This window comes from Triplophysa dalaica, chromosome 16 (assembly GCF_015846415.1).
Source record: "Triplophysa dalaica isolate WHDGS20190420 chromosome 16, ASM1584641v1, whole genome shotgun sequence".
Taxonomy (NCBI): domain Eukaryota; kingdom Metazoa; phylum Chordata; class Actinopteri; order Cypriniformes; family Nemacheilidae; genus Triplophysa; species Triplophysa dalaica.
The window spans coordinates 20,937,912-20,956,756 of record NC_079557.1 but is presented as its reverse complement, the minus strand read 5'-3'; the positions used below and the strand labels follow the sequence as shown (position 1 = coordinate 20,956,756).

At 39.8% G+C, this 18,845-nt stretch overlaps 2 protein-coding genes across 4 annotated transcripts; one reads left to right on the top strand and one right to left on the bottom strand.

Moving 5' to 3' along the window:
* Nucleotides 1-86: 86 nt before the first annotated feature.
* Nucleotides 87-6,897, bottom strand: hdac3 (histone deacetylase 3). Its single transcript, XM_056770149.1, has 15 exons — nucleotides 6,710-6,897; nucleotides 6,252-6,334; nucleotides 6,020-6,162; nucleotides 5,552-5,633; nucleotides 5,317-5,373; nucleotides 4,584-4,639; nucleotides 3,725-3,858; nucleotides 3,449-3,529; nucleotides 3,273-3,346; nucleotides 3,028-3,092; nucleotides 2,829-2,918; nucleotides 2,617-2,675; nucleotides 1,179-1,258; nucleotides 674-831; nucleotides 87-558 (listed from the first exon to the last, which is right to left on the bottom strand). The coding sequence occupies exons 1-15, from the start codon at nucleotides 6,762-6,764 to the stop codon at nucleotides 489-491; spliced, it is 1,287 nt and encodes a 428-aa protein (XP_056626127.1). The 5' UTR covers nucleotides 6,765-6,897; the 3' UTR covers nucleotides 87-488.
* Nucleotides 6,898-7,469: 572 nt separating this feature from the next.
* On the top strand, nucleotides 7,470-14,514 carry rell2 (RELT like 2). 3 transcript variants are annotated; one of them, XM_056770154.1, is made up of 6 exons: nucleotides 7,470-7,609; nucleotides 9,811-10,030; nucleotides 11,543-11,605; nucleotides 13,088-13,151; nucleotides 13,442-13,618; nucleotides 13,773-14,514. In XM_056770154.1, exons 2-6 carry the CDS (start codon nucleotides 9,838-9,840, stop codon nucleotides 14,425-14,427), a joined length of 1,152 nt encoding a protein of 383 aa, XP_056626132.1. In that variant the 5' UTR covers nucleotides 7,470-7,609; nucleotides 9,811-9,837; the 3' UTR covers nucleotides 14,428-14,514. The 3 variants fall into 3 exon arrangements, with proteins under 3 accessions (XP_056626132.1, XP_056626133.1, XP_056626131.1); XM_056770155.1 differs by lacking the exon at nucleotides 7,470-7,609 and adding an exon at nucleotides 9,535-9,648; XM_056770153.1 differs by lacking the exon at nucleotides 7,470-7,609 and having other exon boundaries at nucleotides 9,735-10,030.
* Nucleotides 14,515-18,845: the final 4,331 nt, after the last annotated feature.

Here is an 18,845-nt window from a genome sequence, read left to right as displayed (position 1 = left end):
TTTTGTTTTTGTTCTTTGGCTGAACAACCAACCCATTAGGGTTCCCAATGTGTGCTTGTTTCTGTAGTTATAAAGAACTAGCAAAGTCTTTTTCAACAAATTTATTACAGAAACTTTCTATAAACAATGAAAAAAAAACAAGACAAAAATATTTCGTAATTAATGTCGGCTTGGATATTAGGCGCACTAGTTCAATACAATGCCATTACCCCATGATTTGCAATTGAAGTTGAATACAAATGTATTATGTGTAGCAGATGTTCCTACTGTTTGTCTTATAGCTGATGTATCCCTTTGATCATCACAATGTAGTTCCTAAACATCACAAACCATACACTTACACAGCATGTGAAGTAAAAGGCAAGACTTTCACCCGCTCATCACACTGCAATCAAGTACTACACTTGTGCGTGGGAATGGCTTTTCTTACAGCAGGCTTCAGAAACCACGACAAGATCATATGCACAAGAGACTGCAGATGAGCTTCTTCAGATCTCCACGTCACTTTCCTTATCGTTATCATGGTCATCATCATAAAACTCATTGGCAGCTTCGGGCCTGTGAGGAAACACAAGCAGTTGCTCAGGATAGGACTTCATTTGGTCAAGCTGCTGATTTTAATCCCCATGAACGATACAATAAACCTATAGCAATGACGGCTAGTGACGTTCACCTGGAAAAGTTTTCCTCAGATCCCCTCTCGTCTGGATCAACTTCATCTGGTCGCTCGTAGTTCAGCAGGTCAGAGGGAACGTCGTGGATCTGAACACTCGGTGCGTGATTCAACATCTTCAAGTTCTCATACACGGTTTGACGAATCTGGTCCAAATACTACAGGACACAAAGTCATCTAGTGTTATTTGCCATACTGCAGATTCTTAGATGCAATATCATCAACACGAAACTGATGTATTTCATTCAATGGTTAAATTACTAAATATAAATTACAATTGGCAAATACCATTCTAATGACAAAATACTGCTAAACTTCTCTCTCCACTGAACCCCTACAGAATCATATCAATTATTTATCTGAAACACCCTGTACAATTTTCTACACTTTCAATGCGTGTTAAAAGTACAAGAACTTTGCATCCCACTATATACTGAATGTATATACACAGACAGAAACATTTGAAAAACATCACATGGATTAATCATAAAAAAATAACACATACTTGTCTAGAATTTTGGTTTTCTATCCTTGTACTGACATCAGGATGAAGTGTAAAGTCTGGGGCAAAATATTCAAAGTATTCTGTGAAGAGAACAAATACAGAGATTTGAATGACATATCTTTGAAAAGGAAATGTGGTATAGTTTTGAAAACACTGTAACCTAAAAAATATTTAATCTGAAACTCCAATCCAAACCCATATACAATTATACAATGCTGGCAAAGCAGAGCCCGTATTCGTGAAAATTCTTCTTTGTGCAAAGAGTTGCTCCTACTGACAAAAGTTTGAAGAAAATTTGTAGAGATATGGATGTTTCACATTAAAATTAAGTAAAGAAAAAAGTCATTCATATTGCATCTTAACCTCTAAAGTACCTGTTTACTGGAAATTTCTATTGTTTTTAATTCCCTATTTGGACACATTTCCAAGTAAGAAGGAATTTCAAAAGAAAAAGTTAGTGGGCGTGGCTTGCATTCTTCACTGCGAATTGATCGGATGTGTAAAACATTTATTTTGAAATGAAACTGGCAGCACACTGTTAATTTAAGGGGAGGAGTTAACGGATGCTCCGCCCAAGCTGTGTAATTTACATTGTATAGTCATTTCAGGGCGAAAGGGCTTTTTCAGATTTTAATTGAAGATTATGAGGGTACATCAATTTTAATAAGAAAGTGACCCACATTAATAACTTATTTACTATAAACGCTGCAATATGTCATTTTACAATTGTCATTGTTTATTTCACTGGGACTTTAAAAGAGCTCTTAATATCTTTGTTAGAGGGAGAAGAAATGTGTTGCACACAATGAATGAAAGTTATAAATTATCAGAAAGTTAATAAGACACAACACACTAGATTATTCAGGGATTGTATTTGTGACCGATCCTATTAGAGACACGCTAACATCTCAACACCGCGCAGAAATGCTGAAGCGGCAGAAATAGAAGTTATCAATACAAAATAACATTTACATATTCGGCAACTGGACAAAATGCGACTACGCAGCTGAGATGATTTGGTTCTGTACCTACTTTCTGTAAGTAAACTGATCGAACGAAGAACCACAGCACATTTTTGTCCTTTCCTTGTTCAAAGTTGCTCTCAGATTGGTCCTGAATCGCTCTTAAACTAAGACTCTAGCGTAGTTTTAAAGCTAAATTAAGCTTTAAGAATACGGGCTCTGCTCTTTGATTTTTGGTTTTATTTTATGATGTTTAATTGCACAAAATGTATAATTTATTTCTATATTTCATTAAATGGCCTAAATGATATCAAACTGCCTAAAAAAATGTCTAGTTGTATTTCACATAACTAATCAAATACAATAAGACTTTTTTTACTATGAGATCAAATGGCCTGTAAAGTCAATTTGATTCACCTTAAAATGTAAGTCAGCTTTTAAAATGATTTTTTTGAAGGTGTATTTCTATATCTTACCACTATATGGCAGCTCATCACTAATGGATTCCTCAAGTAGCAATGACGTTTCATATGTCCTAAAGCAGATCAAAGACACCAGGTCATGAAACTGTCTCATAGAAAAGGAATTAAATCCCACCATACTGTGTGAAAGCAGCATGACAGAATAACATCATAGACCTCGTGGCGCTCCCGTTTAGATGATTCAAGAGCAATAATAATGAACACACCAACATCTAGCAACGTTTCTCACGGTGTATCCTCCTCCTCCAAGCACAAGCAGAGGGATCTTGAAGCTCTTTACAAACTCCACACATTCTCTAAAATATATAAACAGATCATTAGACTATATACTTGGTTTACTAGCACAACTCTCAAAGAGGTTAAGTCTGTGTATGTGACTGAGAAGACATATGAGAGAACTCTTACCCGTGTCCTCGTATGCTCAGATTGAAGCATCCTAATCTGTCACAGCCCAATGAATCAGCACCACACTGCAGAAAAAAACACAGAGATGAGCAACATTATTCAACTGACTGCATTATTCTTCAAGAAGAAAGTCATGTTCAGTTAGGATGCCTTGAGGACGAGTAAAACATTGGCAAATGTTGTTTTGCTTCTGAAACATCCCTTTAAGACCGTGATGGTGATTCGCTGCGAGAATGTGCTCTGACCTGAAGAACGATGCAGGTCGGCTGATAGAAATCCACCACTTGCTTGATAACCGGCTGGAACAACTGTCTGTAGCCTATGAATGACAAACAGAACCAGATGATATCAGATACACATGTTTTTTGGCTAGAACAAGCTGAATAACATTTGAGTGTTTTGAGATCATATGGAAACTCACTCTGATCATCAATCCCATCCCGCAGCGGGACATTCAGACAGTAGTAGCGGCCGCTCTCTGCTCCCACCTCATACATATCACCTGAACACAAACTACACTTTACTGTACAGAATTAATCTTTATAATGTTTCTTTTAATAGTAGTCTGTGATTTTCTTTCAGTTTTTTTAACATCAGCCAGACCCTGAATGCATCTCTCCCCTTCAGAATGCAAAAGGTACCGCTTACAACCAGACAGACACGGAAAATTGACTACAGACAGAGAAGCATAACACACCTGTTCCTGGGAAAAAATAGTTCCCGTATTTGTGGAAGGATACGGTCATGACCCTGTCTGTGAGATAAAACGCCTCCTGCACACCATCACCATGATGAATGTCAATGTCAATGTAGAGCACACGTGGATGATATCTGTCAGTCACAGTGACACACATTTCAGTGATCGAAAGTCAGTGGATTAAAAATACCTTTGCGACATTCCATAAATAACGTTAATTCTACATAAATTACCAATGCGACTTTTATAAGCTCATATTAACAAATATGAAAATGTCAAGTGAAATGTCAGGAACTTCTTGATAAAATGACATTTCTGCAGATTCTACACAAAGACAGATTACATGATCAAATATAACATCCTTTTCCTTTATTTGGGTAATTAATTTCCAACGTTACATTTGTGTTATGTTATCATTTTAACATGTTTCATATTATTCTACAACCTGGATTATTATTATTTATTTATTTGTTTTTTGACGCCATATCAACACTAAAAGCAAACTTATTCATGATACAATAAAACCTTCCTAGCAAAGGTTATTATCTACGATAACTATACTCAAAACAATTAAAAATTGTATTCAATAAAAAATAAATAGTATTCATTAATGTTCCTTTATTTTAATACTTGATAAAAAAACGAGATCCTGCCAGAAGAAGTCTATTAAAAATGTCCGTTAATGTAATCTCTGAATAAGAATGTTGACAAGTATTTTCTAACAAGTAATTAATATGTGGCTTGTTAACAGTGGTGTATGTGTATGTCAGTATAATGTCATTTTGAATTATAAATGTTGGTGAAGAGTAAAAACACAAAGCAACAGTAACGGTGTCTACAGTAATAAGATTTTACTTACTTGAGCAGTTCAAGAATACTGATGACAATGTCGTTCACATAGCAGAAGCCAGATGCCTGAAAACAGAAAGCCATTTCATGTGGATGGGTCCAAACATGCTGGGATATCTAAAGCTGCCTTTAAAATGTATACAGGTCAAAGACCTGAAGATGTCCCCATCAAAAGACATTTACAAAAGTGATTTTGTGTCCATAGAAAGCACATTCAATGTAGGTAAAATGTCTACTTTATGGTTTCAATTAAGTTTTTGGAGAATAAAATATCAAAATTTGATTGAAATAATGCTACATTGTCATTCAGTGTAACACTTTATATTTATGTACAAATTCAAACCACTTGCTTAATTTAACTTGTACATATTAAAATATATAAAAAATAAGGGAGCATATTACATTTTATTCTGCTTTAAATTAGTTACCTATAGGATAGCATAGTGGCAATTTAAAAAAGTATAATAATTACAACTAGTTAACATTTGGGGTGTTTGTAAATATGCCTGACAAGATTGTTACACTGAAATACATTTTAGTGGTTGTCTTCTGTAAATCAGGGGAAAATTTATAATATTTATAAAAAATGCTTTTTCATTTTCTTTTGAAAAACAACAATTTAAACAGTGTTACACATATTGTTTTTACTCTTAGTCCCTTTATTATCTTTGACCCAAGTACCTATGCAAATGCACATATTTTTTTATTTAAATAGGACATTATCAGAGTGATGCAATGCTTACCTCAAACTTTTTTGCGTGATGTAAACCTCCGGCCCAGTTTATGGCAATGTCACATATCTATATCATGAACAGCGGTTGTTATCAGACGTTATCAAAAACAACACAGATGTTCACACGTGATTGGAACGTTGGTCATAAGCATTTGCCGTCAATCTGCTTTGATGTTTCTGTTCTTCTTTTCGGTTACTGCATAATTTACCAATTTCAAAACACAAAGAATTCCCTATCATCTTACCTTGTGGTTTAACTGAGTCGCTCCTTGCAAGGAGGCACCTGTGTATCGCGAACAAAACTCAAACAAACCTGGAAAAACAGGGCTAAAGACGCACACACACAGAACAGATAGAATTGAAGAAACTGAAAGTCAATTTAAAAAGAGGTGTCAATTAAAGATGACAGATCCTATAAGCAAAGCCTTTAATACAGAATGTTATTTCAGGTCTGGAAATGAGGGGGAAGGGGATTTCAGGAGGGGATGAGATTACACCCCAAAATGCAGGGGATTTTCATCTACAATTCATGAATTAACCTCCAAATTATATGCACATTTCAAAATATAAATAAAGTGAATTTTTTTCTCTAAAAACGTCCCTGACAAGAGATCCCCAGTGAACCTCTGCCATTTCCAGCACTGCGTGTATTGTCTAATCGTGCTCAATGTCTCTACAATGGCTTAAAATTCACATAAAATACACAGATTTACCAGTCGTCTCCTACGTTGAAGGTGTTGAGACTCTTGGTGAAGCCCTGCATGTTGTTCGGGCTGACCTTCTGCAGAAAGTCAATGTAGTCCTCCGAGTGAAACCTGCACATGTCATGCTGAGACGCCTTGTATGGTTTAAAAACCTGCACAGAGAGCTCTGTTCATTACCATATCACGAGAAAAACTCCACTACAGACGGCAGGAAACACAACAAGTGTTGAACAGATCCTACCATCATCTTCTTATAGAGTCCATAATGCAGCACCAGACTGTGTGTAAGAGACAAGCGGTGAGGTTTCATTGGGTGTCCAGCACCTGGAGTCAAACCAAGAGGTAAGAGAACATACACATCGTTTCAGCAATATATCATACATGATTTACTGTATTTAATATATATTTACGGTTGTAAAATTAATGTCACATTCAAAATCATGATGTACTGAAAAATCTATATTTGGTTTATGCATGCGGTAATTTCTGATCATTTTAAGTTGCAATGAAAAAGCAAAGCAAAAACAACAACAACTGCACCTCACAGCGCACACATGTGCAGACTATATTAGCGTCATATTCAGATCCCTCATGTGCACGTAAATATGATAACGTCAACTCATTCGTGAACGTAAACACTGCACGTTACAAATGATTGTTGATTAGCCACCAATGCTAACAGACACATCAGAATCTCACCGTAATGAAAGTTCCCCACGTCTGGATCATAGAAATACGCGGTTCGGTTCGTCATGCTGTCGGTTTGTTAAGTTACTAAATATAAAAGTTTTGGGGGGCGCAGTGAGAGAAAATGTGTTTGTTTATTGATTCACTCTATTCCCTTCGCCGTAGCCATGTTCATTACAATGCCGGATACACGTCACTTCCTTTTCAGTCAGTACAACTGCTTCCGGTGCACAGCGCCATCTATTGATCAATAATCACAGTTACGTTCATTATAGTGTTTTATGTGTCATTTCTGTTGTAGTTGTTATGATTATGAAATTAACAACATATTTGAAATATAAAAAATGATTTAAATCAAGCAAAGATACACTTGACAGCCATTGAGCTGCTCTTGTGGGATGAGGAGAAGCTTTGACGTTGGATTTAACTTTTGTTCTTTCACAGGGGAAAAGTTTATATGATTGAGTTCTCAAATGAAAGATCTGCAGAAGTTGTTAGCTAACAATCCTTTATCATTTTGCATTTCATCATGTCTTACAAATTCACTTTTTGAAATAAAAATGTGTTGTTGAAAATAAACCAGCATGTGCTCAAATCCCTTGAGAATAGTGTTCATCTGCAGACATTATTGTTTACTGTCATGAGTTTATCTGCAAAATAATTCTTATAAAATGGAGGATCCTAAAAGACACACTACCAAATGATCCTCTCTATCAGAAACTGCTGCAGACATCTGAATCTTTCTAGTGTTATTCCTCTACAGTACACACCATTTTGATGTGTCATCTACCTTTAAATACGCAGCCCCTGTCATTGAGTTTATCTGCAGCTGTTTCAGCACCTCGTCCCCATCGATCGCATCATAACATCAGCATCAGCATCTCGTACAGCAGACATAATGTCAAACGTTTGGTGAGTGCCTGAAGATAATATATATTTTCTGTTGTTTGTGATTCGTGTGTTTAAGCATCACACTACCGGTTTTGTGTGGCTATGACTTTTTCTCAGTTTTAAAGGTCATTTAAATAGTTCAATGATACGAATTTGAGATATATTTAAATGACACGAATGCACCGCAAACAAACGATAACTACAAAGAACCATAGATGTATTGAGTCGTAAACAGCGTCTAATGGTGGATTCACACCAAACGCGAAATTAAGCGTTTGGCGCGAGAAACTTACGTTATATACAAAGTCAACGCAAAGACGCGAAAAGACGGAACTCGCGGCAGACGCGTTAATCTCCTCCTCCGTGGAAGTCGAAAATATTTGTCAGCTCGCGTCACTCACGCGAAAATCTACTTTTCCAGCTTATAGTAAAGAGCGTTGAACGCGATTGTTCGTGTTTGGTGTGAAACCAGCATTACATTACTTTGATCTGCAGGACCATAGCGCATCTCTGCAAACGCGTTTCTTTCCAAAGTTAAAGGCGCAATGCTTTTCTATGGTTTCCATTACAAATGACATCATACGTAATCAGGTGTTCACTAATGGAACATTACACATTTATTTTATGTTTGGGTATTATCCTAAAAGGATTTAATATTCTTTTGGTTGTTATTCGCCAGATCTGTCCCACCAATAGAACTCAACACAGAGACCCATCGAAATGCAATTCCCACTATATCCATTGAATCTACTACACTTTCTTAGTGGTTTTAATTTTTTTCAGAAGTTGGTCATTGTAGCCTATAACAACTGAGTTACTAATACTAATGCTCAGGCACTTTACATAAATATAAATGTATATACATAAATCAAATTTACTAAACTCTATATAACAACAGCAAAATGCTTACTACCAACACAATAGAATATGGAGCGCAATACACACATGTGTGATCACAACAGCTTGACTTAAAGTAATATGTCAAGGCAGTTTTATTTGGTTAAAATATATAAGATGTGAAATAACTGCATTAAATCTAATGTAAACCTATAAACACACTATGGTCTGGTTTCACAGACACGGTTATCTTAAAGCAGGACTATGCCTTAGATTAAGATATTTATGTCACTCTTATAAAAATGCCTCAGAAGAATACTGGTTAAAAATGACTGCTGTGCGTCTCGAGACAAAACAATGGCACTGATATATTTGAAGATATTTCTGGGCAAATTATATTCAGTAAAGACAGGTCACACATTTTTTTTAGTATGGGACTAATAGCCTTAAACCTTGTTTGTGAAACTGGGCCTGTAAGTTAGAATACAGTGATCAATGGTGTGATGTTTCAGTCATCTGAGGAGGAGAATGTTAGAGGACAGGTCATGAGAAAGCTGACTCACGCGGCAGAGAGATACTCTCTCACACTCGCCAGCTAATGCTTTCGTCTCTCTCTCTCTATATAAGGGTTACACATTGTAAGCCAGATCATGAATAATTGATTAGTTCAATTTTAATAGACCTCAGACTACTCTGTACTGTTTGAACACAAAACAGTTATTAACATGTTATGACATAAAAAATGATGTTCTGTCCGGTACAATATTCAGCATCGGTCTGCCACTCTATAACTACCTTATGATAGAGTTCAACAATCCGGCTCGCTTTGTCACTTTAAACAGACTGATAAACTCTTTGTACCTCACATCTGCACTGTTGTATATTTCACTGGTTTGCACTCTATCTGCCAATACCTACAGAGGCATGTTTTAGTGATGGATAATAGCAGAGGTTTAAAGTTATGTTAACTTCCCGATATACAGTAGCTTGATCTATAATGTGAAGAGATTCCATCCAAATCTATAGATAAACACAAAACAACTGTCCTCTATAAGTGACCTCTATACGTGAAAGAGTTCATCATTGAACTTCAAACGACAGGATCAGAAGTACAGAGCTCTGTGGAAGGCTACAGCATGTTTTAGTTTTGCTCATTTATCAGAGTGAAAACAGAGGGTGTGGGCCGAGCTTCTCTTAACACACGCCTGGATGTAAAGATAAAGGTACGTTTAAGCATGAAGCATGCCCTGAATGAGCCGATTGGCTGATTATCTCAGTCAAGCAAAAGAGTCAGATGATGTGACAAAAGAGCAGTTCTGCATTACTGGAGAGTGTGTGTCATGCAGAAATGTGACTGCGGACTTTCTTTCATGCTCTCTTTGCAGACTGTCGAGTGTGAAAGCTGACGGGAGATGACAGACCACGAGATACCTAGTGTGGATGAAACCTCGCCAACATACATCATCTTTATCGTGGTCTTTTTCTTCTTCATGACCGGCCTTTTGGGCTTCCTGATCTGTCATTTGTTAAAAGAGAAGGGTTACAGGTGTGAACTGGAGAATGATGAAGACGACTGCGAGGACAAACTTGGTGAAGAAAAAGACGGTAAGTCATTTGTTCTACAAACACATGTGGGCTTTTATAAAGTTTTTGCTTGTTTAAGCATTAATGACCAATTAACTAATTTTGTAGCACTATACAACAATTCTTAAAAAGTCACTCTTACAAAGTCCATAAAATGACATTTCATGCAGTGTGTAATGTTGCTGTGTGTGAATATAAACAGTGCCGAGTTGTAAAGCCAAAAGTGAACAAATTACTATGTTATTGGCTTGAGAAAGAAAGGAGTCGACTCTGAATCACGTGAACGAGTCATCTGTCATATATAATTTCATTTCTGGATTTGCGTCACTACGTGTAATGCCCGCCTATGTATCATTTACGAAACTGCACGCGGTAGACCAATCACAGTCGACTAGACCATCTGACCAATCAGATGAGAGTAGGCTGACAGAAAGGAGGGGATTAGACAAATTGATCAGAAAAATAATCATATGAGAGTCAGTCAAGAAGTGATGTAATAATAACTGCCTGTTTTTAGAAAATGAAAGTGTTTTTAACCGTATATGTACGTAACCTTGTTGATGGACACCCCATAAAAACCAAATTAGGACCTTTAAAATCAAAACAATATTTACTCTTTAAATTCTGTGATCATGACATACATTTTTTAAAGTAGTACCAAATGAAGGATTCATCTCATTATGAACATACAAATTCTGTTTTATTTACTGTATATCCAGTTGTGTCAATCCAAATATCCATAGTTCTAAAGCCACTTTACAAAAAATTTAAATAAAGATATGCTAATAATAATATTTAGTCATTTAGCAGACGCTTTTATCCAAAGCGACTTACAGTGCACTTATTAGAGGGACAATCCCCCTGGAGCAACATGGAGTAAAGTGTCTTGCTCAAGGACACACTGGTGGTGGCTGCTGGGATCCACCAGCAACCTTTTATTTACCAGTTCAGTGGTTTAACCCACTAGACCACCATCACTACATGTTGAAGACATAAAAATGTCTCTTGATTTTTATTTCATTCATTTAGCTTGACAACTCATTGACGTTTGACTACAGTGAACAGTCATAGTAATGACAATGAACCCGGTTTCAAATGTCTAATTGATTAGTGCATTTAGGTTCAAGTTTTTGTTCCTTGATCAACCTTTAACATCAGCAGAACTTTCCTTGTTTCACACAAGACTCTATTACAAATACCGTAATTTATCTTTTAAGAGCCCTCGACTGAAACGTTCCAAAAGTGGTTCTTCTATGGCATGACTGTGAAGAACCCTTATCATCTTATGTTTTTGCAGGGTTTGTTCGCCCCCCTTAAGTAAAAATGAGGTCATTATTTAGCCAACATTTGTCATTCAATCCCCTGTAGCTTTCTTTATTCTTCAAACTAGAACCGAGACTTGGTAAAAAATGTCTTGCTTCACTCTAATTTATTATCATGCAATTTAAAATGATACGATTATAAAATACATTATACATATAGGATTTTAAAAATGTATCGTGTAAAATGTAAAATTGCTATTTGTTTCTACAGATGAATCAGATGACAGTCAAGACACTGTTGAACAAATTCTGAAATGCATCATTGAGAATGAAGGTAAACACCTTTTATTTCTTTGTTCTGGGGTTTTCCTCAGCTCTGTTGTTAAAGGCACACAATTTGCAAGATCTTTTGTATTCAAGTATCCAAAGACCACTAGCACAGTGTCATATATTTTATTCACTTGTGTACTTACATTATCCCAAACTCTTCCAACAACGTTTGAACAGCGAGAAATACTACTAATAATAATTAATTTCATTTATAACACACTTGTTATTAACAAGAATCCCAAAGTGTTACAAATTAAAAACAAAAGAAGCAAAAGAAACAATACTTTAATAAAGTTACCTCAAAAGGTAAAATTTTAAGGCATTATTTGAAAGCACCCATCAGTGACGGTGCAAGCTGCTCTGAAAAGGTAATTAATTACTAGTTACTTATGACATATTCAATAGTGTAGTAAGATTACTGTACTCCCTTCAAAAAGTATTTAATTTATTATTACTAATAACTTTCTATATCTTACATCGACCTTGATTAGAATTGATTCAAGGATAGACATGAATTGTCTTATTTAGTTAATTCAAATGAATAACTTCATAAATGACTTTTAGTGAATGACCAAAGTATACAAATTTTGATGTCATTTCCACTGTTGAATATATTACACAGTATTTAGTAATTACATCATAAGTAACTGTAATTAAATTACAGAAAAATCGCAGTAATCCCTTACTTTACTTGTTCAAGGGAAGAGTAATTAATTACAGTATCTAATTAGTTAGTAACTAGTTACACCCAACACTGGCACCCAGTGACTGTGGTGTCCTCAGATGGTCAGGGAGAGCATAGATTGGGAGTAATTGGGTAAGAGACCTGTCGCCCAAGTACAAAGCTTGGTCCTGGTGGATTTGAGGAGATGTGCTGAGGCAAAGCAGAGGCTACGTGTTGAGGTTTGTGGAGTGAAAAGTTCCTTAAGATAGGGCGGGGCGTCACCATAGTAGATACACTGATAAGTGATGAGAGAACCCGGTAAAAGAATCCAATGAAAGGATTTGAGGATGGGAGTGATATGATTGGATGCCATACCTGAACATGATTTGTGAGACTCGTAAAATTGATTTCCATCGGCAGTTGAAATGAAGACTACAACTCCCATCATCATTCCACGCTTCAACATTGGGCTAAGTTGTTGGTTTGGGACCTCTTTACACTAAGCAAAAGCTAAAAAGCTGTCACTGGTACGGTACCCTTTACATGCAGAAATGTGTATTTGGTACTAATATATAGGTACTTTTGAGGTACTATCATTCATTCTTAATTCTACGTTCTACTGATTCTACTTGTACTTTTCTTTTTCAGTGAAAGAATTTCCACCTTTCTTTTAAAAGCATAGCAGCATAAATGACAAACTGTGCATTTAAACAATCAAAATGAGCCATTTAAATGTCTGAGCGAATTCAACCACTACTGGGCATATAATTGCATGTAATCTAAGAAACAATTGAAGACAACTTTCTTGTTCTTGTGCTCTAGCCAATATGGAGGCCTTTAAAGATTTGATGGACGGCCAGAATGTTTGCGAACTTCACGACCCACGGTACAGTTGAACCATATTGAATGTACAATTTGCGCTTACACACCAGTGGTTCTGTTATTATCTCATACTAAAAGAGGAAATAAAATAACAAATCATTACACTTTACTTCTGTATGTATTTGAATTATTTTGATTAATTGTTTGTAATCAGATGCTATATAATTGTGATAATAAATCAAATAAAATATAGTAAGCTATGTCTATACACTGACCCTACTCATTCATGTAGCATGGCATGGGAATGCGTAAATATCATTTTTTATTCTTTTTCGCTGTATTCTTTCTAACCAGGTTACATCACAAGGACAGTATAGGCGGCCTTCCCCTTCACCATCATACAGTTCATCTGGGATCTGAAATCAGCTCTTGTGCTCACTGTAAGCAAGGACATTTATTAAAAACACGATGCAGAAGCCATGTGGCTAAAAGCAAAACCCGACAAGAACAGACTGTATTTTCTGTGGGCAGGTACGACCTACAGTAATATACTATATTCTTGTGTTATATTTCTTTCTTTCGTGAAATCAAAACCCCAAACAATAATGAAAAACAGATTATAATCCCTTTTTCAATAATCTGCAGTGTAAAAGCAGCGTTACAGCATTCTTTTTTTAACTCACAGGTTTCGGGTCACCCACATGGAGAAAAAAAACAGCCCTCAAGGTTCCATCAATCTGCCCAACCTTAAACCAGGAGATGTGTCGAATGACACGACGCTCTCAGGAATAAAAGATGCCTTGAAAAAACCTCAGGAGGAATACAACATCCGCAACATGTTCAAAGACACCGGAGCAACTAATGGCAAGCTTCCAAATGCAGGCAAGCGGAAGAAAAGCATCCCACTGCTGGCCTTCTACAAGGGAATTAATCCAGTGGCCACTAAAGCAGCAGAAGGGCTTGTGGTGGACAAAAAAGGACAAACCACAGCTGAACATCTGCCGGTCTCTCTGGAGAAGTGCTCGAGCTCACCCATCGCATCTGAAACAGCTTTAGACAAAAGCTCAAAAAATGAATCTGCTCATAACTTCCAGGTGACTGTTCATGAGAGCAGCCCAGAGGATGAAAGAGCTGACAGTGTGATTTCACAAGACAAATTAGATACGACGTCCACCGGAGGATCCAGTGGTTGCTCAAGATTTTCTGTGGTTCAGACTGAAGTGGAGACTGTCATCAGATCCGCAGTCACTACTGAGGACAGAGAAGATGATAGCGTACCAAATGATAATATCAAAACTGATAAAGTCAGTCAGGAGAATATAGACAAACAGCGGGTATGACAAAACCATCATCGACCAACCAGAACAGCACAAATTTATTTATTGACTCGAAAACTTTGACCAATAAACAACTGCATAAAAGTTCTATACAGATGCGCTTGTTGTGAAGTAAGAAATGCAGTTTCCGCCTCCAAGCATTAAGTCATTTCAAGTGAGAATCCTATTCAAACTATTTCATTGAATTTTCATTCATTTTGAGGCAGATTCTAGATTAATGAAATGCGAAGAAATTTCACTTGGTGATTATAATGCGTAAAATCTCCCTCTGTAACAGAGTTAAATACAATATTATGTAAATACTAGCTAGTTATCTTGGCTTTAGGACTTCCTCAATGGAAAGAAATTAAGAGAAATGTATTCAGGGCCGTAAATTGATAAAGAAATGTTTGTGCTCATCTTGGAATGGTATTCTTAGTGATTTCTTGTTATTCTAGTTGCAGCAGTTCTATTTTAATATGCCAGAGGAGATCTGGCTCTCCTGGTTGAGTTCTATGAAAGCATATTGGTTTCTATTTTCAATATGAAATACAATACGCAAAATGGCAATTAATTATGTGAAATCCATCCATCCATCCATCCATTTTCTTGTGCTTCATCCTGGGCTGGGTCGCGGGGGCAGCAGTCTAAGCAGGGATGCCCAGACTTCCCTCTCCCTAGAAACTTCCTCCAGCTCTTCCGGGGGGACACCGAGGCGTTCCCAGGTCAGCCGGGAGACATAGTCCCTCCAGCGTGTCCTAGGTCTTCCCCGGGGTCTTCTCCCGGTGGGACATGCCTGGAACACCTTCCCGGGAAGGCGTCCACGGGGCATCCAGGAAAAGATGCCCGAGCCACCTCAGCTGGCCCCTCTCGATGTGGAGGAGCAGCGGATCTACTCTGAGCTCCTCCCGAGTGGCCAAGCTTCTCACCCTATCTCTAAGGGATCGCCCGGCCACCCTGCGGAGAAAGCTCATTTCGGCCGCCTGTATCCGGGATCTTGTCCTTTCGGTCATGACCCAAAGCTCATGACCATAGGTGAGAGTAGGAACGTAGATTGACCAGTAAATCGAGAGCTTCCCCTTGCGGCTCATTACTGCAGAAGCTGCACCGATCCGTCTGTCAATCTCCCGTTCCATCCTTCCCTCACTCGTGAACAAGACCCCCAGATACTTGAACTCCTCCACTTGAGGCAGGAACTCTCCACCTACCTGAAGTGAGCAAGCCACCCTTTTCCGAATGAGAACCATGGCCTCAGATTTGGAGGTGCTGATTCTCATCCCAGCCGCTTCACACTCGGCTGCAAACCATCCCAGTGCATGTTGGAGGTCCTGGTCTGATGGGGCCAGCACGATGACATCATTCGCAAAGAGCAGAGATGAAATCGTGTGGTCCCCAAACCCGACGCCCTCCGGCCCCTGGCTGCGCCTAGAAATTCTGTCCATAAAAATGATGAACAGAACCGGCGACAAAGGGCAGCCCTGCCGGAGTCCAACATGCAACGGGAACAAGTCTGACTTACTGCCGGCAATGCGAACCAAGCTCCTGCTCCGGTCGTACAGGGACCGGATAGCCCTGAGCAAAGGGTCCCGAATCCCATACTCCCGGAGCACCCTCCACAAGATGCCGCGAGGGACACAGTCGAATGCCTTCTCCAAATCCACAAAACATATGTGGATTGGTTGGGCAAACTCCCATGAACCCTCCAGCACCCTGGAGAGGGTATAGAGCTGGTCCAGTGTTCCACGACCAGGACGGAAACCACAATGTCCCTCCTGAATCCGAGGTTCTACCATCGGCCGGATTTTCCTCTCCAGTACCCTGGCATAGACTTTCCCGGGGAGGCTGAGAAGTGTGATCCCCGATAGTTGGAGCACACCCTCCGGTCCCCCTTCTTAAAAAGAGGGACCACCACCCCGGTCTGCCAGTCCAAGGGCACTGTCCCCGACCGCCATGCGATGCTGCGTGTCAGCCAAGACACCCCCACAACATCCAGAGACCTGAGGTACTCAGGGCGGATCTCATCCACCCCTGGTGCCCTGCCACCGAGGAGTTTCTTGACTACCTCGGTGACTTCAGCCCGGGTGATGGGCGAGTCCGCCTCCGAGCCCTCGGCCTCTGCTTCCTCAATGGAAGACGTGACGACGGGATTGAGGAGATCCTCGAAGTATTCCTTCCACCGCCCAATGATATCCCTGGTCGAGGTCAACAGCTGCCCCCCTCCACTGTAAGCAGCGTTGGTAGGGCACTGCTTCCTCCTCCTGAGGCGCTGGACGGTTTGCCAGAATATCTTCGAGGCCGACCGATAGTCTTTCTCCATGGCCTCACCGAACTCCTCCCAGGCCCGAGTTTTTGCCTCCCCAACCACCCGGGCTGCAGTCCGCTTGGCCTGTCGGTACCTGTCAGCTGCCTCGGGAGTCCCACAAGCCAGCAAGGCCCGATAGGACTCCTTCTTCAGCTTGACGGCATCCCTTACTTCCGGTGTCCACCACCGGGTTCGGGGATTGCCGCCTCGACAGGCAGCGGAGACATTACGGCCACAGCTCCGAGTGGCTGCGTTGACAATGGAGGAGGAGAACATGGTCCACTCGGACTCAATATCTCCAGACTCCGTCGGGATCTGGTCGAAGCTCTGCCGGAGGTGGAAGTTGAAGATCTCTCTGACAGGCGATTCGGCCAAACATTCCCAACAGACCCTCACAGTACGTTTGGGTCTGCCGAGTCTGTCCAGCTTCCTCCCCCGCCATCGGATCCAACTCACCACCAGGTGGTGATCGGTTGACAGCTCCGCCCCTCTCTTCACCCGAGTGTCCAAGACATACAGCCATAGGTCAGATGAAACAACCACAAAGTCGATCCTCGACCTCCGGCCAAGGGTGTCCTGGTGCCATGTGCACTGATGGACATCCTTATGCTTGAACATGGTGTTTGTTATGGCCAAACTGTAACTAGCACAGAAGTCCAATAACAGAACACCACTCGGGTTCAGATCAGGGGGGCCGTTCCTCCCAATCACGCCCCTCCAGGTGTCACTGTCGTTGCCCACGTGGGCGTTGAAGTCCCCCAGCAGAACGCCGGAGTCCCCAGTCGGGGCGCTTTCCAGCACCCCTCCCAGAGTCTCCAAGAAGGCCGGGTACTCTACACTACTCTACACTCTACACCATTTGGCCCATAGGCGCAAACGACAGTGAGAGACCTATCCCCGACCCGAAGGCGCAGGGAAGCGACCCTCTCGTTCAACGGGGTAAACTCCAACACATGGCAGCTGAGCTGGGGGGCTATAAGCAAACCCACACCAGCCCGCCGCCTCTCACCCTGGGCAACTCCAGAGTAGTGAAGAGTCCATCCTCCCTCGAGGAGTGTGGTTCCAGAGCCCAAGCTGTGCGTAGAGGTGATCCCGACTATCTCTGGTTGGAATCTCTGAGCCTCACGCACAATCTCCGGCTCCTTCCCCGTCAGAGAGGTGACGTTCCATGTCCACCCCCTTACGGTCCCTCCTGTAGGTGGTGGGTCCATGGGAGGGTGCCCCCACGTCGCTCCTTCGGGCTGAGCCCGGCCGGACACCATGGGTGAAGGCCCGACCACCAGGCGCTCGCACACGAGCCCCAAACCCGGGCCTAGCTCTAGGGTGGGGCCCCGGCTGCGCCATGCCGGGCGACGTCACGGTCCTCGAATTTGTCGTCATCATAAGGGTTTTTTTAACCGCTCTTAGTATGTAAAATGAAAATGCAATTGTGTATTGAAATATACATTTTAAATAACATATGTTCATATAAAGTGGAAAATGAAAATTCAATTATATAATACATTTGTCAGTTCCAACACGAGTTTAAAATTTTTTTTTTAAATGGGTAAATTGATGCTTGAAATGCATTATCAGGTCCACATTGACATTTGCAACACCCAACACGTAGTGTGCAAATGAAAATGCAATCCCAAATGTTCAACCTGTTAATGTTAATGCATTTAGGGAAATTAACATTTGAATTTTCATTTTTTTCACAGTTTTGCTTGACTATCTTAAACATATATAATCAATCCGGCGAATGCATTTTAATTTTGCAATTTAAAGAGCATTAAAAATATCCATTTAAATAACATCACAAAATGTAATTTATATAATTTATTTTTTATTTTCATTTTGCACTTAATGTTGCACATATGATATTTAAAATGTATATTTAAATACACAATTGCATTGTCATTTTACATACTGCATTGCCATTTTGCATATTGCGATTTCAAATTCAAAACCGCAACCATTATGCTTCCATAGAGTCCTCTCCAAAGGGTTTTTTTCTCCACATTTACATTTAGACATTTAGCAGACGCTTTTATCCAAAGCGACTTACAAAGAGTTTAGAAGCGATAGTTCATACAGGAGCCATAATACATTAGGTGCCAATACAAAGTTACTGGTTTCAACAAAAGCTAGAGCACTACCT

What these genes read in the sequence shown, in the direction of transcription:
- rell2 (XM_056770154.1), top strand. Translation starts at nt 9,838, where the DNA reads ATGACAGACCACGAGATACCTAGTGTGGATGAAACCTCGCCAACATAC. An exon ending in ACTTGGTGAAGAAAAAGACG is followed by an intron (nt 10,031 to 11,542) that starts GTAAGTCATTTG and finishes TTGTTTCTACAG; the next exon opens with ATGAATCAGATGACAGTCAA. An exon ending in ATGCATCATTGAGAATGAAG is followed by an intron (nt 11,606 to 13,087) that starts GTAAACACCTTT and finishes CTTGTGCTCTAG; the next exon opens with CCAATATGGAGGCCTTTAAA.
- hdac3 (XM_056770149.1), bottom strand. Translation starts at nt 6,764, where the DNA reads ATGACGAACCGAACCGCGTATTTCTATGATCCAGACGTGGGGAACTTT. An exon ending in CGTGGGGAACTTTCATTACG is followed by an intron (nt 6,335 to 6,709) that starts GTGAGATTCTGA and finishes GTTTGACTCCAG; the next exon opens with GTGCTGGACACCCAATGAAA. An exon ending in CGACCTGCATCGTTCTTCAG is followed by an intron (nt 3,093 to 3,272) that starts GTCAGAGCACAT and finishes TTTTTTCTGCAG; the next exon opens with TGTGGTGCTGATTCATTGGG.